Source organism: Acartia tonsa, chromosome 2 (genome assembly GCF_053477335.1).
Source record: "Acartia tonsa isolate MP-2025a chromosome 2, ASM5347733v1, whole genome shotgun sequence".
NCBI lineage: Eukaryota > Metazoa > Arthropoda > Copepoda > Calanoida > Acartiidae > Acartia > Acartia tonsa.
In genome coordinates this window covers 60,209,099-60,234,688 of record NC_137261.1, presented here as the reverse complement: position 1 = coordinate 60,234,688, position 25,590 = coordinate 60,209,099, and the positions used below count along the sequence as shown (strand labels likewise).

The 25,590-nt window shown below is 31.6% G+C and overlaps 1 protein-coding gene and 2 long non-coding RNA genes across 3 annotated transcripts; 1 reads left to right on the top strand and 2 right to left on the bottom strand.

Annotated features, from left to right (window-relative positions):
• The first annotated feature begins 1,398 nt into the window (after window positions 1-1,398).
• LOC145312266 (uncharacterized) lies at window positions 1,399-24,988 on the top strand. Its single transcript, XM_080151507.1, has 8 exons — window positions 1,399-1,533; window positions 4,770-4,828; window positions 10,269-10,474; window positions 11,269-11,320; window positions 11,745-11,877; window positions 15,812-15,884; window positions 24,219-24,281; window positions 24,876-24,988. The coding sequence occupies exons 1-8, from the start codon at window positions 1,403-1,405 to the stop codon at window positions 24,960-24,962; spliced, it is 804 nt and encodes a 267-aa protein (XP_080007633.1). The 5' UTR covers window positions 1,399-1,402; the 3' UTR covers window positions 24,963-24,988.
• On the bottom strand, window positions 16,854-19,037 carry LOC145312268 (uncharacterized). The gene is made up of 2 exons (XR_013876973.1): window positions 18,940-19,037; window positions 16,854-17,541 (listed from the first exon to the last, which is right to left on the bottom strand). It is a non-coding gene; the product is annotated as an uncharacterized LOC145312268 (long non-coding RNA).
• On the bottom strand, window positions 19,324-20,962 carry LOC145312267 (uncharacterized). The gene is made up of 4 exons (XR_013876972.1): window positions 20,819-20,962; window positions 20,210-20,279; window positions 19,757-19,814; window positions 19,324-19,411 (listed from the first exon to the last, which is right to left on the bottom strand). It is a non-coding gene; the product is annotated as an uncharacterized LOC145312267 (long non-coding RNA).
• Window positions 24,989-25,590: the final 602 nt, after the last annotated feature.

The following is a 25,590-nucleotide window of genomic DNA, read 5'->3' as shown; positions in this document are numbered from 1 at the left end:
GAACCCTTAAAAAGGCGTAAATCATTTCCATTACAGTTAAAAAATTATACATTCTTCTACTATGTAAAGCAAATGTGCATTTTTTGTAACAGATGGAATGCCTTGGCCTTTAATAGGTGCAAATTTCCCCAAAACAATAGCTTAGTATGACACTTATCTTAAAAAACCTTTAATGAGATAAAAAAAAAACTTCATACATTAAGCTTTTTATATAGTATTCGTTATAAAGACTTTCACCAAAATTGTCTTACTTTCATTTTCCTAGAATAACTGCACTTATATTCGGTACATACAGTTCTTTAGTTGTGTTTTCTCTCTATACAAATTAACAAATTATAGTTTATTAGTTATTTATCGCATTATATATTATTTATCGTATTATAGACAGCTAGATATGCTGCAAATAGTAAATTGAGAAATTATAAGATTAATTCCGGTTTTGTTAGCCCATTGGGGCAAAAATCCTGCCAGGCTAATAAAGCTGGTATTGATGTTATGATTTTTATATGATATTTTTATGTTACATAATTTTTTGGCATGGCTTAGGGCCGGTTCTAATGCAGTGGATATTATTCGGTTTCCAATTAAGCCATACTGGAAAATTTTATTTTGTTTTATTAAAAGGAACAGCCCCTTGGGGTTAATAAAACTGGTTTCAATCTTATAATATCCGTAGAAAGCTGTCCATAATACGATAAAGTTAGAATTGTATTCATAATGCTGAGAGATAATTTGTCAAGTATGGTAACTCAAAATCCTCTGATTGGAATGGACGTATTTCATGTTAATTCCTCTTTCAACAACAGTTTACACAAATCAGGTAATGTCAGTTTTATAATTTAGGAAAAATGATGACAATATCCATAAGTAGCGAAGCAAGAAAAATCTTTGAATATTCAAAAGTGAGTTAAAGAGCCAGATATTCAGTTCTCATAACAAAGAAAAACAGAGAATATGAAAAAATTCCAAGAAATTCACAAAACCTTAAAAAAAAACTATTTACATCTTTTGAAGCATGACCGAAAGACAAACGACCATAACAATGTAAATATTAGATGAGCATATGTCAGAGGAATCTTCACTAAAAATTTCAGCTGTCTATCTTCAAAAGCAGCCTAGAAAATTACATATCCCCTCATAGCGTTAGTTTATACTATTCCTAGGCACGATTTAGAATGCATAGCAACTCTATAATCGTTACTAGAAAGTCCGTACGTCCAAACAACAATTCTGATTTTTATTTTATCAACTTCTTATACAAGTATCTTGATGATTCCTAGGAGAACAAGATACAATACTATTAGTGAGGCATCTCTAATAGTATTTCATTCTACAAGAGTAATTATTCGTTTGTCCTTCCTTCTGATTTTAGAGCTTCGATTTTCTTGTTTTAGTAACAGCCATGCCATTACTGACTGAAGAACCGAATATGCCACATATTTTTGAGGACAACAATTTGTCGCGTGGAGGCCGTATGCTGGAGGACATTGCAGGAGCCTATACTGGCATTTTTGGAACTAAAGCCAAGACAAAGTAAGTTCAATATATAAAAGTGACAGGATGTGTGTCTGTCTGCACCGAAAGATCTCTCTGTTCAGTGTAGCTTTGCATAGGTCCTGGCAAGATTTATACCTATTTTAGGAGAGTAATCCCCCCCTCCAAAAAAAATTGCTTACTTTATCTTTTTAAAAGCGAAGCATTTCTATAATTAGGGTCGTTCCGTACTTCCGTCCGTCTATCACCGAGGGATAGCTTTTTTTGTTAATTTAAGCATGTTAGAATTGTTCTATCAATTTTAAACTTTGCATGGTAATTCCTGTAGTAGTAAGGTACGATTTAGAAAGCATAGCAACTCTATAATCATTACTAGAATGTCCGTACGTCCACTTTAAACATGTTGATTTTTTTACTTTTTTAACAACAAATTTTTATGTGAAATAATCATCCGATTGATCTGATTTTTGTTATATTGATTCCTGGGACAACAAAATATAATGTTATTAGCAAGGCAACTCTATAATCAAGTCCTAAAAATGTAAGTATGTCCATAAACATTATCCTTTATCAAGCAGTTTTTCAACAAATTTACTTACAATTTTGCTTCTTATACATTTACATTCTGATTATTCAGTTCTGACACTATACATATGTTAATGTCCGTTTGTCATACCGTTTCACTGCTTCGTTTTTATGGATGTTGTCATCCTTTTTCTAATTAAAACAAAACTAGTGGGATCGAATTTAACCCCCACCAACCTCCCATAGGCCTCTGGGGGCGTTTTCGCGAATATTCTTTAAAATAGGGCTGCTACTCTACAAGCCGAACAAGACAAATTGTACCCTCTGCTGTTATGTCAGATAACCAATAATGATAGTTAGAGTAGCTTGGACTTTTCTAACAGATTTAGACATGCCGTTCGATTATAAAAAAAAAATTAATAAAATCCCCCAAATTTTCCTAAATTTTGTTTCCCAGAATTCCATTATATTTCTTTTTAAAAAGTTTGAAACTCACATTTAAATTTATAATTTGTTAGTGGAGATGTATCCTGGCCATGCATTTAAAATGTTTACACAAGTATTTAAAACTATAAATGCATATGAAATAATGGGAAAAGTATATTTACTAAAGAACCGCCGGTGCTTTCCCTAAAAGTGCCTATTGAGCACCGAAAGCCCCCTTTGTTAACTAAATTAGCATTTAAAAATGGTGTGGGTGGTATGTTTTCCCCCTATGTCTAACCTCTGATTGGGTCCTCACCCTGCGGGGCTAGCCAGTACCCATTAAAAGATTAAAACCAGTTTTTTTAGCCGGTGCCTTTGGCACCTCGGGGCTAAAAAACTAGTTTTAATCTTATAATTGTACATTCTATATCCGCGGAAAGCCGTTTATAATACGATGCGAGAAATAACTATTCTAGCATGACTTCGAAATCGATTAAAATCTGCTAGATTAGAAACGGTTCTCAGCCATACTGAAAAATTACGTACATCTTATAAATATATCTTTTTAATATCCGCGGAAAGCTGTCTATAATACGATGCGATAAATAACTTTTATCCTTTATCCCTGTAATGTATGGGATCATGTAAAATATGTATGAGAACTCTGTGTGATGGCTCCCATTATCCCATCACATTCAATTTGGACAAAGTCCCTCTGGGACAACCCCAGGGGCATCACCCCCCCTTCCTCAACCCTTTCGGTATATTTCAGGGATCTAAAGGGATAAGACAATGGATGATGAATTAATCTACATCTCCAACAATAAACATTACACCTTCTGTAAATTACAACTAGTGGTTGAAACGTTTGGACTCTCAACTTAATAAACCAACCAATGAAAATTTAATTAAAGGTTGTTAAGAAAACATTATTATAAGACTTTGGGGACTAGTGTAATAAAATGCCCAATGTTCCCTCCCTCCCTGGGTATATTTAAATGTTTATGGGGTAGAATGAGAAGGGTGTGGGGGGGATGCAAAGAAGCAAAAAAACTGCATAAAGTCCATTACTACAGATGCACTATTTAGTATATTCTTCATCTTTCTTATATTTAGACCACACAATTCAGCATGGAAGGGATTTAATCTTAAATTTAAAAAAAAAATTCGTTAATTTAGGCAAGTTAGAATTGTCCTCTCGATAACAAACTTTGCATGATGATACCTGAATTAGTTTAGTACGATTTAGACGACGTAGCAACTATATAATCGTTACCAGTATGTCCGTACGACCATTTTAAACATGTTGATTTTTAACTATTTTAACGACCAATTTGTATGTGATATAATTATCCGATTGATCTGATTTTTGGAACACGGATTACTAGGACAACAAAGTACAATGTTATAAGCGAAGCATCTCTACACTCAAGTTCTAAAAATGTAAGCATGTCCTTAAACAGCATTTAAGCAGTTTTCAGTTTGAGTTCTGACACTCTACAAGTGTTAATGTTCGTTTGTCCTACCGTTTCAGATCTTCGCTATTATGGATCGGTTTACTCTGTTTTGGAGACATGACGTTTTGACGTACTGATAGATCCAAGTTATAGAGAACTGTAGGTTTTATATAAAACAAGTAAATCCAGGGCTCGGCAGCCGCGACTAAGCCTCAAATTTAAACCAGTTTGGATGCTTTGATTTTTTGTAAAATGAGGATTTGCCATAATTCAGGTTTAGACTTTTAGCTAATTTTAACGATTGCAAAATGCTGATTTCCCTAAGGCCTACAGGCGTCCGCGACTCGCAGCTGCCAAGCCCTAAGTAAATCTGAGTAAATACAACTAATAGGATAAATTTTTGTTTGTAAAATGTTTGCAATTTTAAGAAGATACATGATCAACTAGAGATTAATTAATTTCTATTTTGCAACGTATAAAAACTTTTTATTTTGCAATCACAAAATTAAACTTGGATCTTTACAATTGTTTTTATGGAATCATTTTGTTGAGTGAATGTTCAATTTTAACTAATTACAATCCAATTAATTTTGTTGTTCTTGTAAAAAATAAGCAGTGATGGAGGGGACATTGGGCTGTTTATTACACTAGTCTCCAAAGTTTTATAATAGCGATTCTTTTCGTTGGCACAACAACTTTGGGAACTTTTAATGAATTTTGATTCTTTATGTTGAGTGTCCAAAGGTTTTTACCACTAATAATAATCTACAGAAGGGGTAGTTTGTGTGTCATCATTGGGAATATATATTTTTTTCTAGGGTGGTTTTATGCTATTTTCTGTACACTTACAAACCTTTTTTATTATAGAGAGAAGCACCCAGTTGTATTTTTACCAGATGCAGCATCAAAGCCATGTAAACCTTCAGGTAATCTTACATTAAAGTAAACAATAGAAGGGAAAGGGGTTAAATAAAATAACTGTATGTCCCCGCCCCATGAACCCTGTGCCGACTTTCAATTGGTTGTTTGAATATCAGCCAATAGCGTCATATATATTAAAGCCATGAAGGACCTATAAGGGAATAGAAAGTAATTTGCTTTCAGATGAAAAAGGTCCCCAACTCTGAATCCAGGTAGTTATTTGGATTATATAACTATATTTATGCATTTATTATTCAAACTTACCTATTGAAATGGTTCACTGATACTTTTACAGAACTGGTATTATAGTGGCCTATATGGAACAACCATCTAGTTTCAATTTTAATTTAGCAATTCTTTTCAATGGGAGATTTGAAATATCCCCCTTCAAAATAGTTATAAACCTTTGACCCTTGAAACGCTTACTTTTAAGAAGAACCATATAGGTTAAACGGTTAGCGAAATTTCAAGATACAGATAGACATCCAGTTACTTAACTAAAAGTACCAGGATCTCTGTTTGTATCAAAAAATCTTGCTATTCGCTGAACCGATATGGTTCTCATTTACAATGTAGCTTCTAATAGGTCCTGGGATGGTTTATAACTATTTTGGGAGGGAAAAATCCTATTAAAATTAAGATTATAACAAAGTTCAAAGTTATAAAGCCTCAATGAGAGTGAAAGTTAGAATTTATAATATTTATCTGGGTGTGAATGCCAGCTTTTAACAATATAAATCCACTTATACCAGATTAATAAATATATTATTAGTTGGATTTTTCTTCAGATTTCCATGTACTTTGTTAAGTAATACTCGCAGATGCCTTAAATAACAATACCTCCCATCCACCGTCTTTACCCTAATCATAACCTTTCTACGGGATAAACGAACTGACCAATAAATGAGGTCCTTATTAGCAAGCTACCTACAAATTTTCCCCTGTCAATATATCCACGTATATCCTATATCCATTACCAGATTATGTCTCTCTGTCTATATATAAACCACTACAGGGTGTCAAAAAAAACAAGAATGGCAACATCATTAAGTAACAAAGCACAAAACATCATAAATGGACTTACAAACAAAATTAGTTATAGTTCAGTTATAAGAAACAAAGGGAAAATGATGATTATAAAATTAGAGTAAAACACTAGAGGGAGAAAGGGTTAAATAACTGTATCTCCCCATCGCAACCACCTCGTGCAACCTTTATATTGGGTCATTGAAAAGCAATCAATGGTGTCGCTTATATTAACACAGAAAAGTAGCAGAAAATAATTTAGAAGCAGACGAAAGATTTCTTTGAAAAAGGAAGGGAGGTAGTTGTCTGTATATACATCTATACTATAGATCTGTTATTATAAAAACAAATACATTAAAGAAAGACAGGGAGACATATAGACGGACATTTAATTTTGGATTAGCCTCTTTACTAAAAAAAATAAAAAAATAAAGTATACCTATTACACATTACAAAGCTTATTTTTAAACATTCATCTCTGGCAAAAAAAACACCTTTTTCAAACATAATTTCTGAGCAATTTTACTTAAATAAAAATAACGAGTAATTAAAAAAAAGTATATAATCAAAGGCCTTTAGAAAGTCACAAGACATAGAAATGTTTTTTTTTAAATATCTATACTTTTCAGAAGGTGTGGGACAATGGCTCCCGCCCAATAGCCCTTAGAGCTTATACCAATAACGAAATTAATTCGAAAAAATTCACGAAACCTATGCGCAGTTTTCAGCTGTTGTGGGGGGCAACACATCGTAAAATTGACGACCTCTCCATTTTCCCCCCAAATATTATCTTAGATTTAATTTTCATGTTGGTTATACCTTATACCTGCCTTAGAGCCCTCTCTCTAGGGGCACTTTCAATTTATTTTTAAAGAAAAAAACAATTGTTTTTTTTTGTCGTGGGTCGTTTTTTTGTAGGGGCGATTTCTTTTGGAATGGTAGTATTACTCTTTCCCAAAATAGTTATAAACCTTCCCAGGACCAATGATAAGCTATAATGTAAAGTCTATTCATTAACCATATCGGTTCAGCTTTAGTATGAAGATTATTCTACAACAAAAACCTTTTATTCCACCCAGTATGATATGGTAGGCCACCTGTCCGAAAATTCATAATTGCTTTCTCATGTTTTCATAAATTGGCTCTGAAGGGTTTTGCTTAGTTTGTCTCTCAAACCACAAACTCACAGATAAGCACACACACAAACACACACACACATACACACAATCAACAAAGCCCACAAAATATACAAAATCATATTAATATTCAAGATTGAACTATTAAGATTTAAGATAAAGATAATAAAGAGGTTGATCCTATAAAAAGAAAAAAAATTGGTAGTTATGGAGTGGTTAATCATTAATCAGTTCATTTTTCTAAAGAAACAAGGATGACAACATACATAAAAGCGAGGCTCTTCAATCAGAAGGAGGGACAAACGAACGATAACTCTTGTAGAGTGCCAGTACTTAATGAGTAAAACAATAGTTTTTTAACTCTAAACAAAATTGTACATTAATCATTTATAAAAAAGTTGTTGTCAAAAAAGTTAAGTAGCAAATTAGCGAATCGCAAAATATTTGCGAAACCTTGCGAAATCGCCAATAAACTGGCGATAAAAAATTGGCAAAAATGCGCGAAAACGCTTTTTTGCGAATTTTTTGGATTGCTAAAATATGTGAAATCGTAAAAATAAAGTAAGATAAAAGTTGCAAAATCGCACTAAATCTCAAAATGTGCTAAAACTTGCTAATTTACATTAAAAATGCTAAACGAAACCTTGCGATTTAGCTACCTTGCTAATAATTACTAATGATTGCAATTTAGCACTAATTAGATTAATTCCCAATTATGCTAGTATATATCTAGTTAGGCATTTTAATTATATACTTTCATATTATGTTACTCCAAAAATTGTAGTAACATTGGGATTGACAGACGGACATTTGTAAAAAATAAGTTGGCACTTCTAAAGAAGGAGACCTTGATAAAGAAAAGTTATATAAGATAATGGATTTATTATTACTTGGATATTACACCAGATTGTTATATACTCTAATAAAGTAAAACTTGAAGCGGGCTAAAACAACTATTTTTCCCTTCCCCTCCCTTACTACTGGATGAACGAACAGACCAATAAATAAGAAGGGAAATAACAACCAAAATTGACAACAATATCCACTTATATATTATATCCATTAATAAGATGCACAGACTAGAAACATTAAGACAAAGGATCCAAATTATATTTTGATTGGAAGAGGAATAATAAATTGATTTAGAATGCTGCAGTTGGCAATTAAGAAGTCTAGATTAATGGATAAAAGATATACGTGGATATTTTGACAGGGGAAAATATTTTGTTAATTTACCTAGGTAATATGGACTCGATTGTTCATCCAGTAGGAGGGGAGGGGATGGGGTAAGAGGGTAGGTTTGGGGTATCGAAATTTTAACCAGCTACCTGTATTTCCTTATCAGAGTACATGAAAATCTGGTGCAACATCCAAGTAATAATATATCGATTCTATTAGGGTTTTCCTAACAGAATTTATGGGTTTTATTTGTCTGAGAATATTAAAATAATCTAGTCTAATATGATATTTATAATAGCAATTGCAAGGGTGTAATAATGTTTCAATAGTAATTATTCTTATTTTATACAGGGTTTCTATATGTACAATATCATTCATTATGTCTCATAACTGGGTTATATTATAAAAGAAAAAAAGAATATAAACAATTTGGTTCTACAGTGTGTTTTTTTTATGAGAACTTTTTTGAAAGCAATTTTACCCCACTTATAGTTATCAGAATTTAATGATTAATGGCTTATTTTCTTTGTTTTTTAAGGCAATTAATAGAACAACAAAAAAATATTTCAGTTTTTATTTAAAAAGTACAGTAAAATCTAAATTTCAAAACTTAGGTGTCAACATATAAAAATGGTTTTAGCGCATTTTTCTTAAAAAAATGGATTTTCTGTAATCGACTTTGGGGGGCCAGTAGTCCCTCCCTGGTTGAGATATGACCTTCAAACTTTGATATGTTCTAGTACATGTCCCTAATAGTATCTGTATACATTTTTAGCTCTATATCTCAACTTTGAAGTGTTTAGCAGCCATTCTTGCAAAAGGTTGATTATTTGAGCATGAGAAAAATGCGCTAAAACCATTTTTAGATGTTGACACCTAAGTTTTGAATTTTAGATTTTACTATACTTTTTAAATAAAAACTGAAATATTTTTTGTTGTTCTATTAATTGCCTTAAAAAACAAAGAAAATAAGCCATTAATCATTAAATTCTGATAACTATAAGTGGGGTAAAATTGCTTTCAAAAAAGTTCTCATAAAAAAAACACACTGTAGATTCAACAGAAAAATGGCTTTATTTGTCATTATATGCTTTCTCTACCCCTTTGAATACAGAGCTCCTAAATGTTTTGATTTTTGAAATTCTAACCAAAAAAATGCCTATTGGTGCTAGAAGCGCAGCCACTTCAAATGAAAGACCTTTGCCTAGCTGCACACGGTTCAGTAACCCAGTTTTAAAACTTGGAATCCAACAATGGAAAACTTGAACCACGAGAGATTGATTCATTGTCACGAACTTGGGAGGTCGTTTTATACAAATTATTTTACTAACTCTTTGAATAAATGGATTTGATATACGTGGATATTATGACAGGGGGAAATTTGTCGTTAATGTAGTTTGGTAATATGGACCTTATTTATTTGCAGGTTCGTTCATTTAGTAGGAGGATAGGGGATGGGGTAAAGGGAGAGGATGGAGGGTATCGTTATTTTAGCCAGCTGCGAGTATCATTTTATCAGAGTAAATGAAAATCTGGTGCAATATCCAAGTAATAATATATCGATTTCATACATTATTTTACTAATTCTTAAGACTTAAAATCAAAAGAATAATTCAAAAATATTTAACCTTTGTTTAAAAGTTCTTGAGAAACCTTGATTAAATTCTTAAACCAATCATCTCATCATTTTGTAAGTTAAAACTTTAATTATGCAAAAAGTTTTAATAAAATGAAAATAGTTATCGTCTCGTATTATAATCAGCTTGTTATTATTGTAAGTTTTATATCCTTAGGACAAATGTTATCCCTTGGCTAATGGCTCATACTCCAGATTATTATATACCCTAATAAAATGAAACTTGTAGCGGGCTAAAATAACCTAAATCAATTGATATATCATTAATAGGATGTTGCACCAGATTTTCATGTACTCTAATAAAGTGAAACTTGTAGCTGGCTAAAATAACGATCCCATCCTCTTCCTTCCTTTACCCCATCCCCTCCAACTGGATGAACTAACTGACAAATTAATGACAGCAATTAAAATTAAAGAAAATTTTTCTCTCGTTCATAATATCCACGTATATTCTACATACATTCTTAGGACAAATGTCAGCTTTTGGCTACCTGGCCTTTGTTCTGTCCGTGATCAATGCTGTGGTGAGTGCCACCAACAACATCAACAACAACAACAATAATAATAACAACAACAACAACGACAACAACAATAATAATATCAATATCAACATCCAGAATGGAAACAACAACCAGGCCAACATGAACATGTTGATTGTTGGCAGAAAATTTCAGGTAACATTTTTATCAGGGATCTAAAGGAATAAGACGATGGTTGATAATTTATTGTAAATACCAAATGATAATACATAAAATTACTCCTTCCGTAGATTAAAATTAGTGGTTGAAACGTTTGGACACTCATCTTAATGAACCAACCAATTAATATTTAATAAAAGTCCCTAAAGTTGATTAGCCAACGAATAAGAAAACGTTATTAGTATATTAGACAGCCCAATGTCCCATCCCTTTCTGATTTTACACTAAAAAGAAAAATCTATTTAAACAAGGATGACAACGCACACAAAAGCTAGGCTCCATAATCAGAGAGTCGTACAAACAAACATTAGCACTAGTAGAGTGTCAGAAATTAATAAGTAAAATAAATTGCATAAATACAGGATAAAAAAATATTAAAGATAAGCTTACATTCATAAGATGATAAAAAATACTTTGCTTATAACATTGTACCTACCTTGTTTTCCCAGGAATCATTATTCCAAAAATCAGATAAATAGGATAATTTAATTATAAATTCCAAATTAAACCTTTCCAATTCCCTATTCTAGGGGGTTTGTTGAGTTTTGACACCCCCTCCCTCATGCTTATTATGGCTTCGAAACCGATTAATATCCGCTAGATTAGAACCAGTTCTCAGCCATACTGAAAAAACATGTATAACATCATATTACAGATAATTTTTCACGAATGTTAAAATTAAAACAATAAAAATGATTTTATATTGTATTATCCGCGAAAAGCTGTCTATAATACGATGCGATAAATAACTCTTATCTAATTTATTGAAGGATAGAAAAGATGTCCTAGAAAATTATATTTCCCAGATATTCTCTTCTTCAGGTTGGTAAATTTTGTTTTCTTACAATTATTTAATCCAATATCCTTCAAATATATGATTCAAAGAATTCAGGGATTTAAAGGGATAAGTCAATGGCCGATAAATTGATGTACATCCCTTCGGTACGGACCGACTGACTAACATTCTGTTACTTTTATATAAGGAGTATATTGACTTTCACGGAAATTTTTTGAAAACAGATCTATATTAGAGAATAAAGATGTATATACAGATAACTACCTGCCCCCCTTTTCCAATGACCTTTTTCGTCTGCTATCAAATTGTTTTCTTCTGCTGTGTTAACATTCCCGACACTATTGGTTGGTTTTTATAGACAGTCGGCACATAGTCCTTGGGATGGGGACACACAGTTAATTAACCCCTTCTCCCTCATATGCTTTAATGTTTTTTATCTATTTATTACAGAATCTGGGATATCAGATGTAATTACAAAGTTGAAGCATCTTGTAACAGCTGCAGAGGAAATAATAAATACAAATTATAAATCAGAACAAGAACAAGATGATTCTGCATCTACAAGACAAAAGAGATCAATAAGGTATGCAACATTAAAAATAGATATAGATTATACGTGGATATTAAACCCGCGACCGTGGCTCAACACGTAGCGCATCCGCTCGTCGTCGGGAAGGTGTTAGGTTCGAATCTCGGTCCGACACCGCGTCATAACTAAAGACGTTAAAAATGGTTCTCACTGCTACTATGTCAGATGCGCGACGTGAATAGTTAGAGTGGGGGGAATGCCTTGGCCCAAAACAGGCGCAACTCGTTACCATGCACAGTTAGGACTTCTCAGACAAAGGTCGTGCATCACAGAGAGTTGGTTGTCTGTAATGTACTGTACCACGGGTATGAGGTGAAGGACCAAGAGTCTGGCCTTGAGTTGACAAGTTGACTGTTCAGTCCAGGTGCAACTTACCCATACGACATTAGCATTACGTGGATATTATGACAGAGGAAAATTTTTTGTGTACTTAGGTTGCTAATATGTTCGTTAAGTCATTTATTGGCCAGTTTGTTCATGCAGTAGGGAGGGAGGGGATGGTATAAAGGGGGTGACTGGAGGGTATCGTTATTCTAGCCCGCTGCAAGTTTCACTTTACTAGAGAACTTAAAAATCTGGTGCAACATCCAAGTAATAGTATATCAATTGCTGGAAATCTTATTTTTTGAAAGACGTGAACTATATATAAGTTTTGAAATGGTTTTGCTTATAAATACTAAAATACGGTTAAACGGACGGACATACTAAGTATCTAGAGTAGCTTTTCTTCTTAAAATTTCATAAACGCATCATGGGTATTTTTTTATTTGCTGAAAAATGTGAAGTTAAAACTGTTCTATTGGAATAATCCTAAATAAACAATGCCCCATCCCCTCAAAAAAAAAAGAAAAAAAAATTCTGCGTAAACGAAGTAACAACAAGCAAACATTATTTTTAGAATTTATTTATATGTAGTAATGTGTAAATTCTACCTTAACATAAGAATGCTTTAACCTAATGGATATATTATTACTTGGAGATTATGCATGATTTTCATGTTCTCTATTAAAATGAAACTTCCAGCGGGCTAAAGTAACGATTCCCCCTTCCACCTCCTTAGTCCCATTCCTTGCCCTCCTACTGGATGAACGAACTGACCAATAAATAATGTACATATTAGCAGTCTAAATTGACGACAAATTTTCACCTGTCAATAAATCCACTTGTGTCCTATATCCATTTTTATACCTATATTCCTAACTGTACGGGGCCGGGTGTGAGGTATTATCCCAACAATAAAGTTAGAGAATAGAGGGAGCAAGGGTACATGACAATATAGAACTATCGCAAAGACCTACCAACACAATCCCATTGCTTAAGAAATTTGACAGCTTAGACTCTAAAATGGCTGAGTTTTATACAGGGTTTTTCATTTTTAGAAACAATACCCTAACTATAAAATTTATTATGTATTTGTGTTTGTCCTTTATAGATAATGCATATATCTTAAAATTAATAAAGTAAAAAAAAAACAATTTTGACGTTGTCAAAAAATTATAAAATCGTAAAAATCTGGATAATAATTTCATTACAAGCTGTCTTGAGTACAGTTATTTCGGAAAGTAGAAATTATTTCCATTTTTTATAATAACAATATTAAAGTTCATGTTAACAGCACTATAGATTTAATTTGTTTTAAAATATATATTTCTTTTTTTAGGAGGTTTTTAAATCTTTATCTTAGTACTAGATAGATAACTTTCTTCCTTACAACTTTCCTAAATAGTTTAACTGTCCATAGCAATGTGAACTGAACCAGTTGCCATGTCTGTATATATGCCATATTTAGTAGCGAAGCTACTCTATAATTCACTTTGTCTATCCATCAGAAAGTCCGGATTTTTTTTCAATGAACTTGTAATTAAAATCAATCTGACTTTGCCTTTTATAAAAGGATTTTACATCCTAATAAATAAATGTAAATTATTTAAAATTGTAGCTCATTTATGACACTATACATGCTATGCTCTGCTTTTACAGTTACCAAATGAATGTAATTATTTTAAATTCCTGAAAATCATAAAAATCTGTAAATTGCTATATACATTTTCAATATTTCATGCAATAAATCAACTGATTTTTGAAAGACATATTTGTTACATGTTGCTAAACTTGATATCATCATCCTTGTTAGAATGTACTATAGCATTTGAATAAAAAATGTATTATTATTTTTGGAAGCTAGCTTTTTAATAATTACGTTTAAATTCTGTTAGATTTACTGATAATTATCATATAACAATTTTTTGCTTATTTTCAAGGTCTTACTATTCTAATTATATATACATTATTATGTTTAACAAGAAAATTCCGACATTCATCTTAGGTTATTTTTTAAAAAAATTGCTATCTTTGAATTAAATATTCAAAGAAAATTACACAGGTTTTGCTTACAAAACACAATCAAATTAACGGAAACACTTTTGAAAAGATAGCATTGATTATAAATGATAAATATGCTCTAAATTTTTACAAAAACTAGGCAAATCATTTATTTTTTGTTGTTGATAACAATATCTTATTCTTATACTCTTATTTACAAATAGTTTTACACTAAAATCTTTTGATTTAATTGTTTTAACTCTTGTACATTAGGTCACATGACTTTAATTAATAATAAAGGTCCCCCAAATCCTTATACCAAAATATACGGTGGTTTTGATTAATTAGTAAAGTTCCTACAAATCTTATTCCAATGACAGCTTATGAGCTTTCTAGCAGCTAAGTGAGAAAGCAAAATTTCTATCGATAAACAACCTTCTGCGGCGTCAGGGGTCTTTGAAAAGAGAAAATGGTTTCATAGCTATTTATCACTCTATATATATTACTTTAATATCCCAACCTGACTTAACTTGTACCTTACCTAACCAACCTTTCAATTTTTAAGGGGGGGGGGGGGTTAAGCTAACTGAATAAGGATTTATTGTACTTTGCCATTCTTTCTTCAATAAAAACATATTATCTTTCAATAAGTTGAGAAGAAGTATAACAAGGATGACAACATCCATAAAAGCGAAGCTCTGAAACGGTAGGACAACGAACATAAACGTATATGGAATGTCAAATTGAACAAGCAGAATATAAGCAAAATTGTAAGTTAATTTGTTGTAGGATCAATAGGATAAGTATATCGTACAAAAAGTTATAAATCAGCATGAATAGAATAGTACCTTTATTTCAGCATGTTTGGTGAAATGGACGTATGTACATTCTGGTAACGATTGTAGAGTTGCTAAGCTTCCTAAATCGTGCCTAACTGTTATATAAATCACTATGCAAAGATTTAAACCGATAAAACAACTCTTAGAAAACCTTAGCTTTTAAAAATAAATATAGCATTCTTTTGTCACAAAAAGTACAAATATAATTATATTTTTACTGCAGAATGCTGTTTATTAAATTTTTCCGTGATCGGTCATAAAGTTTGTATTGGCATTTCAAGAATATTTCTGTATTTTATATAAACTAGCGACTACGCCCCTAAAGTCCTCTAGGGGCAATTGAGTTGAAGGGGAGGATCGAGTCAACCTTTCCCGTGCACTTAAATTTTATTTTTAAATAGAAAAAGTAAGATAAATTATTTCATGGTGGTAGTCATTTTTTTCTATGAAGAACACAACCATTTAGTTTTGTGTCCAGTTCTCCTGATGCGATGACGGGCCCTTCACCCCCTTATAGGTTCACTAATCTTACTTATAATCTATTCATTTTTAGTAGGGTTGGGCCGGATACCGGATATTAAAAATATCCGAATACCGGATATTAAAAATATCCGAATACCGGATATCCGGTTGACTTTTAATGCCGGATTTCAAGTAATTTGCCGGATATCGAACGATGGCCATATATCCGGCCGAAACCGGATATCCGGAATTAGAAATCGGCTGGATATGCCAAAAAGTATCCTGCCCAACCCTAATTTTTTTAGTTCTGCAAGATGGATAGAGTTGGACGCTTTGGAATCAAGCCTGGTAGTGCTCAAAATAGTTCAACGGATTCAGGTATAAAATAATTGATTTTCTCGTATTTATTCGAATCCGGTGGATAGGAACCGGTTCTCATCCATACGAAAAAACTATGTCTAGCATCGTATTATACCCAGCTTTCGACGAATATAGAAATGTACAATCATAAGATTAATACCAGTTTTTTTAGCCGTTGCCTTCGGCACCCCGGGGCTAAAAAAAACTAGTTTTAATCTCATAATTGTACTTTCTATATCCGCGGAAAGCCGTTTATAATACGATGCGAGAAATAACTATACTAACATATTGACACAAGGAGAAGTAACTTAGATAAACAAGAGGGGGGGGGGGGGGGGAGTTTTGACACATTTGCGGCTTTATCTTAGGACTGAGAGGATAAATTATTAGGAATGAAATCATTCTTATATGATAAATTTTCCCAAGTTTTAAGATTTTTTGGATAGGCCTAAAAGTTCAGGAGCTGCAGCTCCCAGTAACATGTTTTTGAAAAATGTCACAACTTTTTCCGATGTTGACGTTTGTGACATGTCACAATGTCACACGCCTAAACTTGTGACCGGTCACACACTTTATATAGTGAGTTTGTCATCAAAAATGTGACATGTCACAAGATTTTTGTGTGACTTGTCACAAAGTATTGTGTGACTTGTCACAAAGAATGTGTGTGACTTGTCACATAGAATGTATGAATGTCTCAGAATATGTGACTTATCACAAAGAATGTTTGTGACTTGTCACATTGAATGTATGAATGTCTCCGAATATGTGACTTGTCACAAAGTATTGTGTGACTTGTCACAAAGAATGTTTGTGACTTGTCACATTGAATGTATGAATGTCTCCGAATATGTGACTTGTCATAAAGTATTGTGTGACTTGTCACCAAGTATGTGTGTGACTTGTCACAATTTTTTATTAACATGAATTATAAGTGACACGTCACAAGTGACATGTCACAATGGTACTACAGAAATAAAAAGGTAATAAAAAAATAGATTTATTTATAAATATTAACTTCTTAATAATCACACCATTTGACAAAACTTAATAATCACAGCATTTGATAATAGTTATTTCTGGCATCATATTATAAACAGCTTTCCGCGCATATAGAATATACAATTATAAGATTAAAACCAGTTTTTTTAGCCCCGAGGTACCGAAGGCACAGGCTAAAAAAACTGTTTTAATCTCATTATTGTACATTTTTATATTCGTAGAAAGCTGGATATAATTCGATGCTAGACATAGTTTTTTGGTATGGATGAGAACCGGTTCCTATCCACCGGATTCGAATAAATACGAGAAAACATATTTAAAGTTTGATACTATAGAAAGAAGTTTTCCCGTCTAATGCTTGCCGACCAAACAAACTATTTTGATACTTATTTTAAGTGAATTTATGTTAAGTTAATTAAGGATTAATTAAAGACTCCCCCCCCCCCCTCAATACTTTTGTTGTTTTAATTTGTGGTTGGTTTGTCGCCAAGCATTATAGTGAAAAACACTGCAATTTATTTATGTTAATAAGTTCAACTCTTGCAAAACAAAAAGTTCTAATGCTAAAAATTACTCTCCCAAAAAAAGGAATGCAGGATATATGTTAATTAACGATGGAGGTCAGTTACTATAAGGCTTCGAAATCAACGGCATACTTTCTTCTACAGTATCCCTGAAAAAGAAAACTTTATTATTAAGATTACTCTTAACATTCAAGTATTATTATGACCATAATACACGAATTTATGTTTATTCTTATGATTATTAAACATGATATTAGTCAATTTTAAAGCAAAATTACTCTATAATTTGAATGCCAGTATGTCGTAAACCTTGTACATATTTTTAAAAGCGAAGCTTTTCTATAAATAGGGTCGGTCGGTCCGTCCGTACGTCCGTCCGTCCGTCCGTCCGTACGTCCGTCCGTAACGGATAGCTCTTTTCGTTAATTTAGGCATGTTAGAATTGTCCTATCGATTTCAAAATTTGCATGGTGATTCCTTTAGTAGTTAGGAACGATTTAGAAAGCGTAGCAACTCTATAATTATTACCAAAATGTCCGTACGTCCAATTTAAACATGTTGTTTTTTTTACTTTTTTAACAACAAATTTTTATGTGATCTAATAATCCGATTGATCTGATTTTTGGTATACTGATTCCTGGAACAACAAAGTATAATGTTATAAGCGAAGCAACTCTATAATCAAGTCCTAAATATGTAAGTATGTCCATAAACATTAGGGTGGGTTCATATCGGAATTAGACAAAGCGGGGATATGCAACAGATAAAATTAACCTTAAAAACATTTCTGACCGAAAAAGAATTTTAAAAAATTGAGTTTTAGAACACGACCACTTAAAAATATAAGTCATTACTTATTAGTATGCAAAGACGACATTCAAAAAAATTTTTGAATCAGAACTATGGCTTCATGGTGCTCCCTGGAAAGGCCTTGAGGAGCTGAATCAGGAACTTTTGTCCGTTTCAAAATATCTTGTTCCTAGCCTTAGAAATCACTAAAAAACCAAAAAATTTTAAGGTTTATTGAGAATTGTCCAATTTAGAGAGGTTTTTTAGATTTTCTCAGGCTAGGAACGAGATTTTTTGAAACGGACAAAAGTTCCTGACTCAGCTCCTCAAGGCATTTCCAGGGAGCACCATGAAGCCATAGTTCTGATTCAATAAATTTTTGACTCCCATTTACAAATAGCTATACAATGGAATGTCTGGTCGTCAGCGGTTTTAAGACTTAGGATAAATTTTAAATCATCCAGAGGTGTATTATATCTATATAAATTGAGTGCAGATCCCCGCTTTGGCCTCAGAAAAAAAATGTCCAAAATCGACCCACCCTAATAAACATTATCCTGTATAAAGCAGTTTTTCAACAAATTCACTTACAATTTTGCTTCGACTCTTATACTTATATATTCTGATTATTCAGTTCTGACACTATATAAATGTTCATGTCCGTTTGTCCTACCGTTTCAGTGCTTCGCTTTTATGGATGTTGTCATCCTTGTTTTAAAACATCTTAGCTGCTATTAAAGATACAGATATAGAATTACCTGTTCTTTTGCATTGAAAAAAGTCCTTGGTGATTCAGTTTTCTTTGAAATTATGTGTAATATCGGATCTTATTCTTTTATACAGGTTTCAAATCCCTATTATTTTTTTATGAATTCATAAAATAAACATTCTTAGGTTATTTCCTTTGTTCGACATGCTAGGTATTAATTCAACATTACATATTGTCATGTATCTAACATAGCAAACATAGGAAACTTTTTTTAGTTAAGTTAGAATAAGTCAAGACTCAAACAAGGAGGGGGGGGGGGGTGAAGACTTCAATAGGATGTGTCTTCTATCATATTTTTTTTTTATATTTGCCTTTCTATATTTTAATTGCTTTTGAGACTTAAAAAACAATAATTTGATATGAATTCTTTCCTTAGCATACAAAGCAGCCTGTGCGCTGATAAATGACTGTTACCATCCAGCTTCAGATGCTGGAAGTTTGCCCCCAGCAGTTACGACATCCTTAATTAAAATATATTATTAACTTTACTATTAAAACGAAACTACTGTATAAAAAGGATCTGTCTGTTCGTCTCGTAGAAGTATTATGAAGAAGAAATCCACTTGTAGATTATCTAAATTATCAAGCAAACAGTTTCAGAAGGATGGAAGTACGGACGGACCTGCCCTAATACTAGAAAAGCTTTGTTTTTTTAAAATTATTGATTATCAAGGATCCTAAATTAGATCTATATAGGCTATACTTCATTCTCAATTGTGTGACACACAGACAGACATCCTGGAACTTTTACACAAGGACTTTTTTCTGGGGTGTAATGATTGTTCATGTGGGAATGTGAATCTTACCTTAAGGAGCGAATGGACAGGCAAGACAATGGTGAAACTAAGCACCAAATCTGTTTAACTAAAATCTACAGAGAAATAAGGTTTACATAATATCTGGCATCTTAAGTTACAAATCAACAAAAACGATAAATGTATAGGTATACATCTCCTGATAAATAAAATTAAAGAACATTTCGACACTATTAGTGTATCTACATTTTATAGCCAACGAATATCAGAAACTAATAAGCGTTCGTAAAATTTTGGTAGTTAGTGCAATGTACAGTCAAATGTCCCCTCTCTCCATGATTACGACTATTTTCAGGAGACTAGGCAAAACATGCTTTTTAAAGTTTCTAGGATGTTTTTCTAAATTATTTGTATAGGAACGTCTACCTATTAAATATTAGAGATACATTTAATACATGTATAATTTAGGTTTTAAATAGGTTGTCAAATCAATTAAGCATAAACCTTATTCCTTGAGCTAGCACTAAAGTCCACAGCAGTTAATTTCGATTTCACTTTTGCTTTCGTTGCCCACCTTAACATAAAACAAGAATTTGACTTTGGTATGTGCGTATCTTTAGGTTTTAAGTTACTCTATCGTACTGCGAATAAAACAACTGTTAGTTCAATAGCAAATAATTTTCAGGGATTTTAGGGGATAAGACTTTGGAAAAAAAATAATTTACGACATTTGTTAGTGGGTGAACTGTCTACTATTAACAGGGATAAGACAATGGAGATAAATTGTTATACATCCCCTATAATCATGAACAAAATATAATTATTTGTTAAAAACTTCAAAATACTCCCTTCTAGTTTTAAACCAACCAATAAAATTCAATATTAGTACTAACCCAAAGTATTTGATCCAACGAACATGATTATAAAACTTTGGGTACAAATAGTATGTATCCCTCTCCTCTGTGAGGTATTTGATTAAAGAATACATATGATAGAACAATGTTACTTTAATCTTTTTAATTCAAAGTGTCATGATAAGCGATTTATTGACAAAATTAAAAAAAAAATAACATGCCATAATATACAAATTTTGGTAATACGCGTTTTTTTTACCTTGATAAATATTTAAATTCAAAGCTTCAACTCTACAGAGGTCAATGCTGTCAACAAACTGAAACGCTTTAGTAAAACTGGCGTACAAGCCAGATTTAAATATTAGCTTCAAACTCTGATATAACTCCCTGCATTCTTGATTCTGAAAGAAGTTGTATCAACTTTTTTTTTTATAGCTAGCCGGTTCTTTTAGTAAGTAGTAGATGTAAAATTTTTCATAGAATTCAGATATGCAATCGGTTTTTTTTTAGACCTCTTATTTTTTAAGTAATTTAAGTTTTTTAAAAAAATAATTAAGTCGGTTTTAAGGTACTAAAACGCAACAAAATAAAAGAAGAAAATGGCCAGTAAGAACAAAAATAGTAAGATCTTTAATTTGACACCTTACTTTTAAAATTCTGTTGAGTAATTATTGAAAAAATCTATTTTTTTAACCTCGGTATAATAAAAACTTTAGACCTAAATATTTTCTCAAACAGACATAAAAAACATGGGTTCATATATACCTTCAGAATCAGAAAAATATTACGAATCCATTGTAAGCAAAATTGAAAAAAATTAAAAAATTAAAAAATTAAAGAAATGGCCAATTATTTTTTTTGTTCAGACAACACTATTGTCTTCCCTTTTTTACCCCCTCTTTACCCCCTCTTTACCCCTTTCCCATTTTTATACTCAATTGAAGAATTAAGACGTTGCCTGTACAATATAATATGATATTTTCATATAATTCCTTTTATTGTAGTTTATATACTATATTGTAAACTTTTTTTTTCAATTTTGCTTACAATGGATTCGTAATATTTTTCTGATTCTGAAGGTATATATGAACCCATATTTTTTTATTTGTGAAATAATAAAATTAAGTTCAAAGTTTTTATTCTCGTGGGTTAAAAAAAATCGATTTTTTCAATAATTACCTGACAGAATTGAAAAAGTAAGGTGTCAAATTAAAGATCTTACTATTTTTGTTCATAATGACCATTTTCTTTCTTTTTTTTGTTGCATTTTAGTACCTTAAAATGGACTTAATTTTTTTTTTAAAACTTAAATTACTTAAAAAATAAGAGGTCTACAAAAAAACCGATTGCATATCTGAATTCTATGAAAAATTTTACATCTACTACTTACTAAAAGAACCGGCTAGCTATAAAAAAAATAGTTGATACACCTTCTTTAGAAAAATATTTCTCGTATTCAGATAGCCTGATATCTAGTTGCCGAAAGTGTACGCAGTTTCCTGGGTGTTTCCTCATCCTAGCTCAATATTTACTACTAGCTAAAAAAGCTTCAAACTTCAAAAAAAAAATCAAAATTAAAAAAATTCAAATTTATAATGTATAATGTATAAATCGTTTACACATTCAAATTTTGATTTTTTTAAGGGAAGTTTGAAGATTTGTAGCTAGTAGTAAATATTGAGCTAGGATGAGGAAACACCCAGGAAACTGCGTACACTTTCGGCAACTAGATATCAGGCTATCCGTATTCATTCGAATCCGGTGGATAGGAACCGGTTCTCATCCATACGAAAAAACTATGTCTAGCATGCATCGTATTATATCCAGTTTTCTACGAATATAGAAATGTACAATCATAAGACTAAAACCAGTTTTTTTAGCCAGTGCCTCCGGCACCTCGGGGCTAAAAAAAATAGTTTTAATCTTATAATTGTACATTCTATATCCGCGGAAAGCCGTTTATAATACGATACGAGAAATAACTATTAAACTTTAAAAGAAAAGCAGCGAGTTTTGCTTTACTTTATTGAAAAATAAATATATTATAAAAATTAATTATGTAAAAACGTAAATAAACTAAAAATTACCATAAACTTATAACTTATGTTTTTAGAATAACGTAATTTTACACAATTTAATTTTGCAATTTCAGTCACACCACACAGTTGTTTGTAACAGTTGTGGCTGTGTGTAATTTTTAAATTTTTTAAGGTTGCCATCTTTTGTTGTGACTGAGCGCCAATAGGTTCAAATTTACTTATTTTTGTAATTTTCTTAACTAAATTGTAATTTAAAATTTTGTAATTAATATTTTTGAATATAAGCTAGAAACCCTAGAATCTTATTTTTATTCAATCTTTATTCTTATATTATGGCCCCATTAAAAAATATTTGACAACACTACCAGGCGCATGCGCAAGAAAATAAAATTTTTTCAAATTTTAAGATTTTTTGGGCATTTTTTTTGCTCTCTTTACAATCGAATATAGTCCTTCATGGTGTTAGAGGAGTATATATAATATAAATTGCAAAAAATATATTTATTTGGGATTTTGATATATAATGGGTTAATTTTTTTGGTGACCTGTCACAATTCCCTTAGGTATTTTTTTAAAAACTAGTGACATGTCACAAATATTTTTTTGTGAAGTGTCACAAAAATTCTAAAATTGTAAAAACTAGTGACATGTCACAAATAAATTTTTAAATTGTAAAAACTAGTGACATGTCACAAATAATATTATTGGAGGGCATCATTTCTTTGTGAATTGGTATGGATAAATTTTTGTGAAATGTCACAAAAATTCTAAAATTATAAAAACTAGTGACATGTCACAAATAAATTTTAAATTTGTAAAAACTAGTGACATGTCACAAATAATATTTTTGGAGGGAATCATTTCTTTGTAAATTGGTATGGATAATTTTTTGTGAAATGTCACAAAAATTATAAAATTATAAAACTAGTGACATGTCTCAAAAATTTTTTTTTGGAGTGAATCATTTTGTTGTGAAATGTCCCAAAAAATTCTTAAATTGTAAAAACTAGTGACATGTCACAAAAAATATTTTTGGAGTGAATTATTTTTTTGTGAAATGTCACAAAAAAATTCTAAAACTGTAAAAACTAGTGACATGTCACAAATAATATTTTTGGAGGGATTCATTTCTTTGTGAAATGTCACAAAAAATCTTAAAATTGTAAAAACTAGTGACATGTCACAAATAATATTGTCACAATTATTGTGACATGTGACCAACATTTTACTGGGAGGCCTCCCGGTGGTCTCTGGACAGGTAAAAATAAAAATTTATAAAACAAAATATGAATCTTTTTACTTCAAATATGTAAATAACATTAAAAATATACATATTTTGTTTTTTAAGTTAACCTCTAAATATTAAAAAAAAATATTTTTATTTTTGCCTGTCCAGATACCACCTTGAGGCCTGCCTATCAGTCTAAGATCTTAAGCTTCAGACGACATTATCTTACTTCGTCTTATAGTTTGCGGTTGAGTCCCTATTACTAGGGAAGGGAGGGCAGTGTAACAAGTTAAAGACAGCATGAGACACATATCATGTGAAGATTCCTTAAAATGTAAAACCGTATTAGTTAATAAGATCTTAATGTACAAACAAAAACTTTACATTTTTAGGATTCAGACCGAACTGACGTGAACGGAGAAGATTGTCAACTTCTACATACTGCTCAAAATAAGGTACAAAAGATGGAGAATATACGTGGATATTATGACAGGGGGAAAATTGCTTGCCAACATGGAACTCATTTATTGGTCAGTTCTATAGTATAGGTGTATATACAGACAACTACCTCCCTTCCTTTTTCAAAGACCTCTTTCGTCTGCTTCTAAATTAATTTCTGCTAATTGGCTGTGTTAATATAAGCGACACTATTGGTTGATTTTCAATGACCCAATAGAAAGGTTGCACAAGGCGATTGCGATGGGGAGATACAGTTATATAACCCTTTCTCCCTCTAGTGTTTTACTCTAATGGTCAGTTCGTTCATCAAGTACGAGAGGAGGGGATAGAATCATTATCTCGTTTATAATTATTTTAAGTCCGACACCTGCCATAAAAAAAAAAACAAGATTAGAACAAAAGCAAAAATGTTTTTTTATATCATCGTATTAAAGACAGTTTCTCGTGGATATTTATGTGAAAAATTTTAGGAAAAAAACAGCTTTGATTATTTTTCTTTGTGGAAAATGGCTATACATGATTTTTCAGCATCCAGTGGATCTTAATCGGTTTCGAACCCATCATGGAAATAAAAATTTGCATTTTTTCAGAGCCAAGTTGGAGATTTGATCCTGAGAAAGCTTACAGAAGGAGCTACAGCTATTCTTCATCTAAATATGTCATGTAACAAATACTGAATGTGAAATAAATTATAAAGTTTCGATTCGTTAATTTACAAATACTTATTTTCTGCTCTAATAACAGAATGTTTGTCTGTCTGTACGACAAGATCTAGCTGACCTCTAGACCGAAATAATTCTCTTCAGTCTACCAAGCCGTAACGATTTCTGAAAATTCAATAGAACAAGGATGACAACATCCATAAAAGCGAAGCACTGAAACGGTAGGACAAACAGACATAAACACTTGTATAGTGTCATAACTGAATGTTAATAATCATATAAATGTACAAGAGTCAAAGCAAAATTGTAAGTAAATTTGTTGAAAAACTGCTTGATTCAGGATAATGTTTATGGACATACTTACATTTTTAGGACTTGATTATAGAGTTGCTTTGCTTATTACATTATACTTTGTTGTCCCAGGAATCAATATACTAAAATTCAGATCAATCGGATGATTAGATCACATAAAATTTTGTTGTCAATAGTAAAAAATCAACATGTTTAAAATAAACGTACAGACATCTTGGTGATAATTAGAGTTAATTACGCTTTCTAAATCTTACCTAACTATGAAAGAAATCACCATGCAAAATTTGAAATCGATAGGACAATTCTAACATGCCTAAATTAACGAAAAACG

Excerpts from the sequence above, each read along its gene's own strand:
- LOC145312266 (XM_080151507.1), top strand. The coding sequence starts at position 1,403 with ATGCCATTACTGACTGAAGAACCGAATATGCCACATATTTTTGAGGAC. Across the intron at positions 1,534-4,769 it reads GGAACTAAAGCCAAGACAAA|AGAGAAGCACCCAGTTGTAT; the intron begins GTAAGTTCAATA and ends TTTTTATTATAG. Across the intron at positions 11,878-15,811 it reads AGACAAAAGAGATCAATAAG|TTCTGCAAGATGGATAGAGT; the intron begins GTATGCAACATT and ends TAATTTTTTTAG.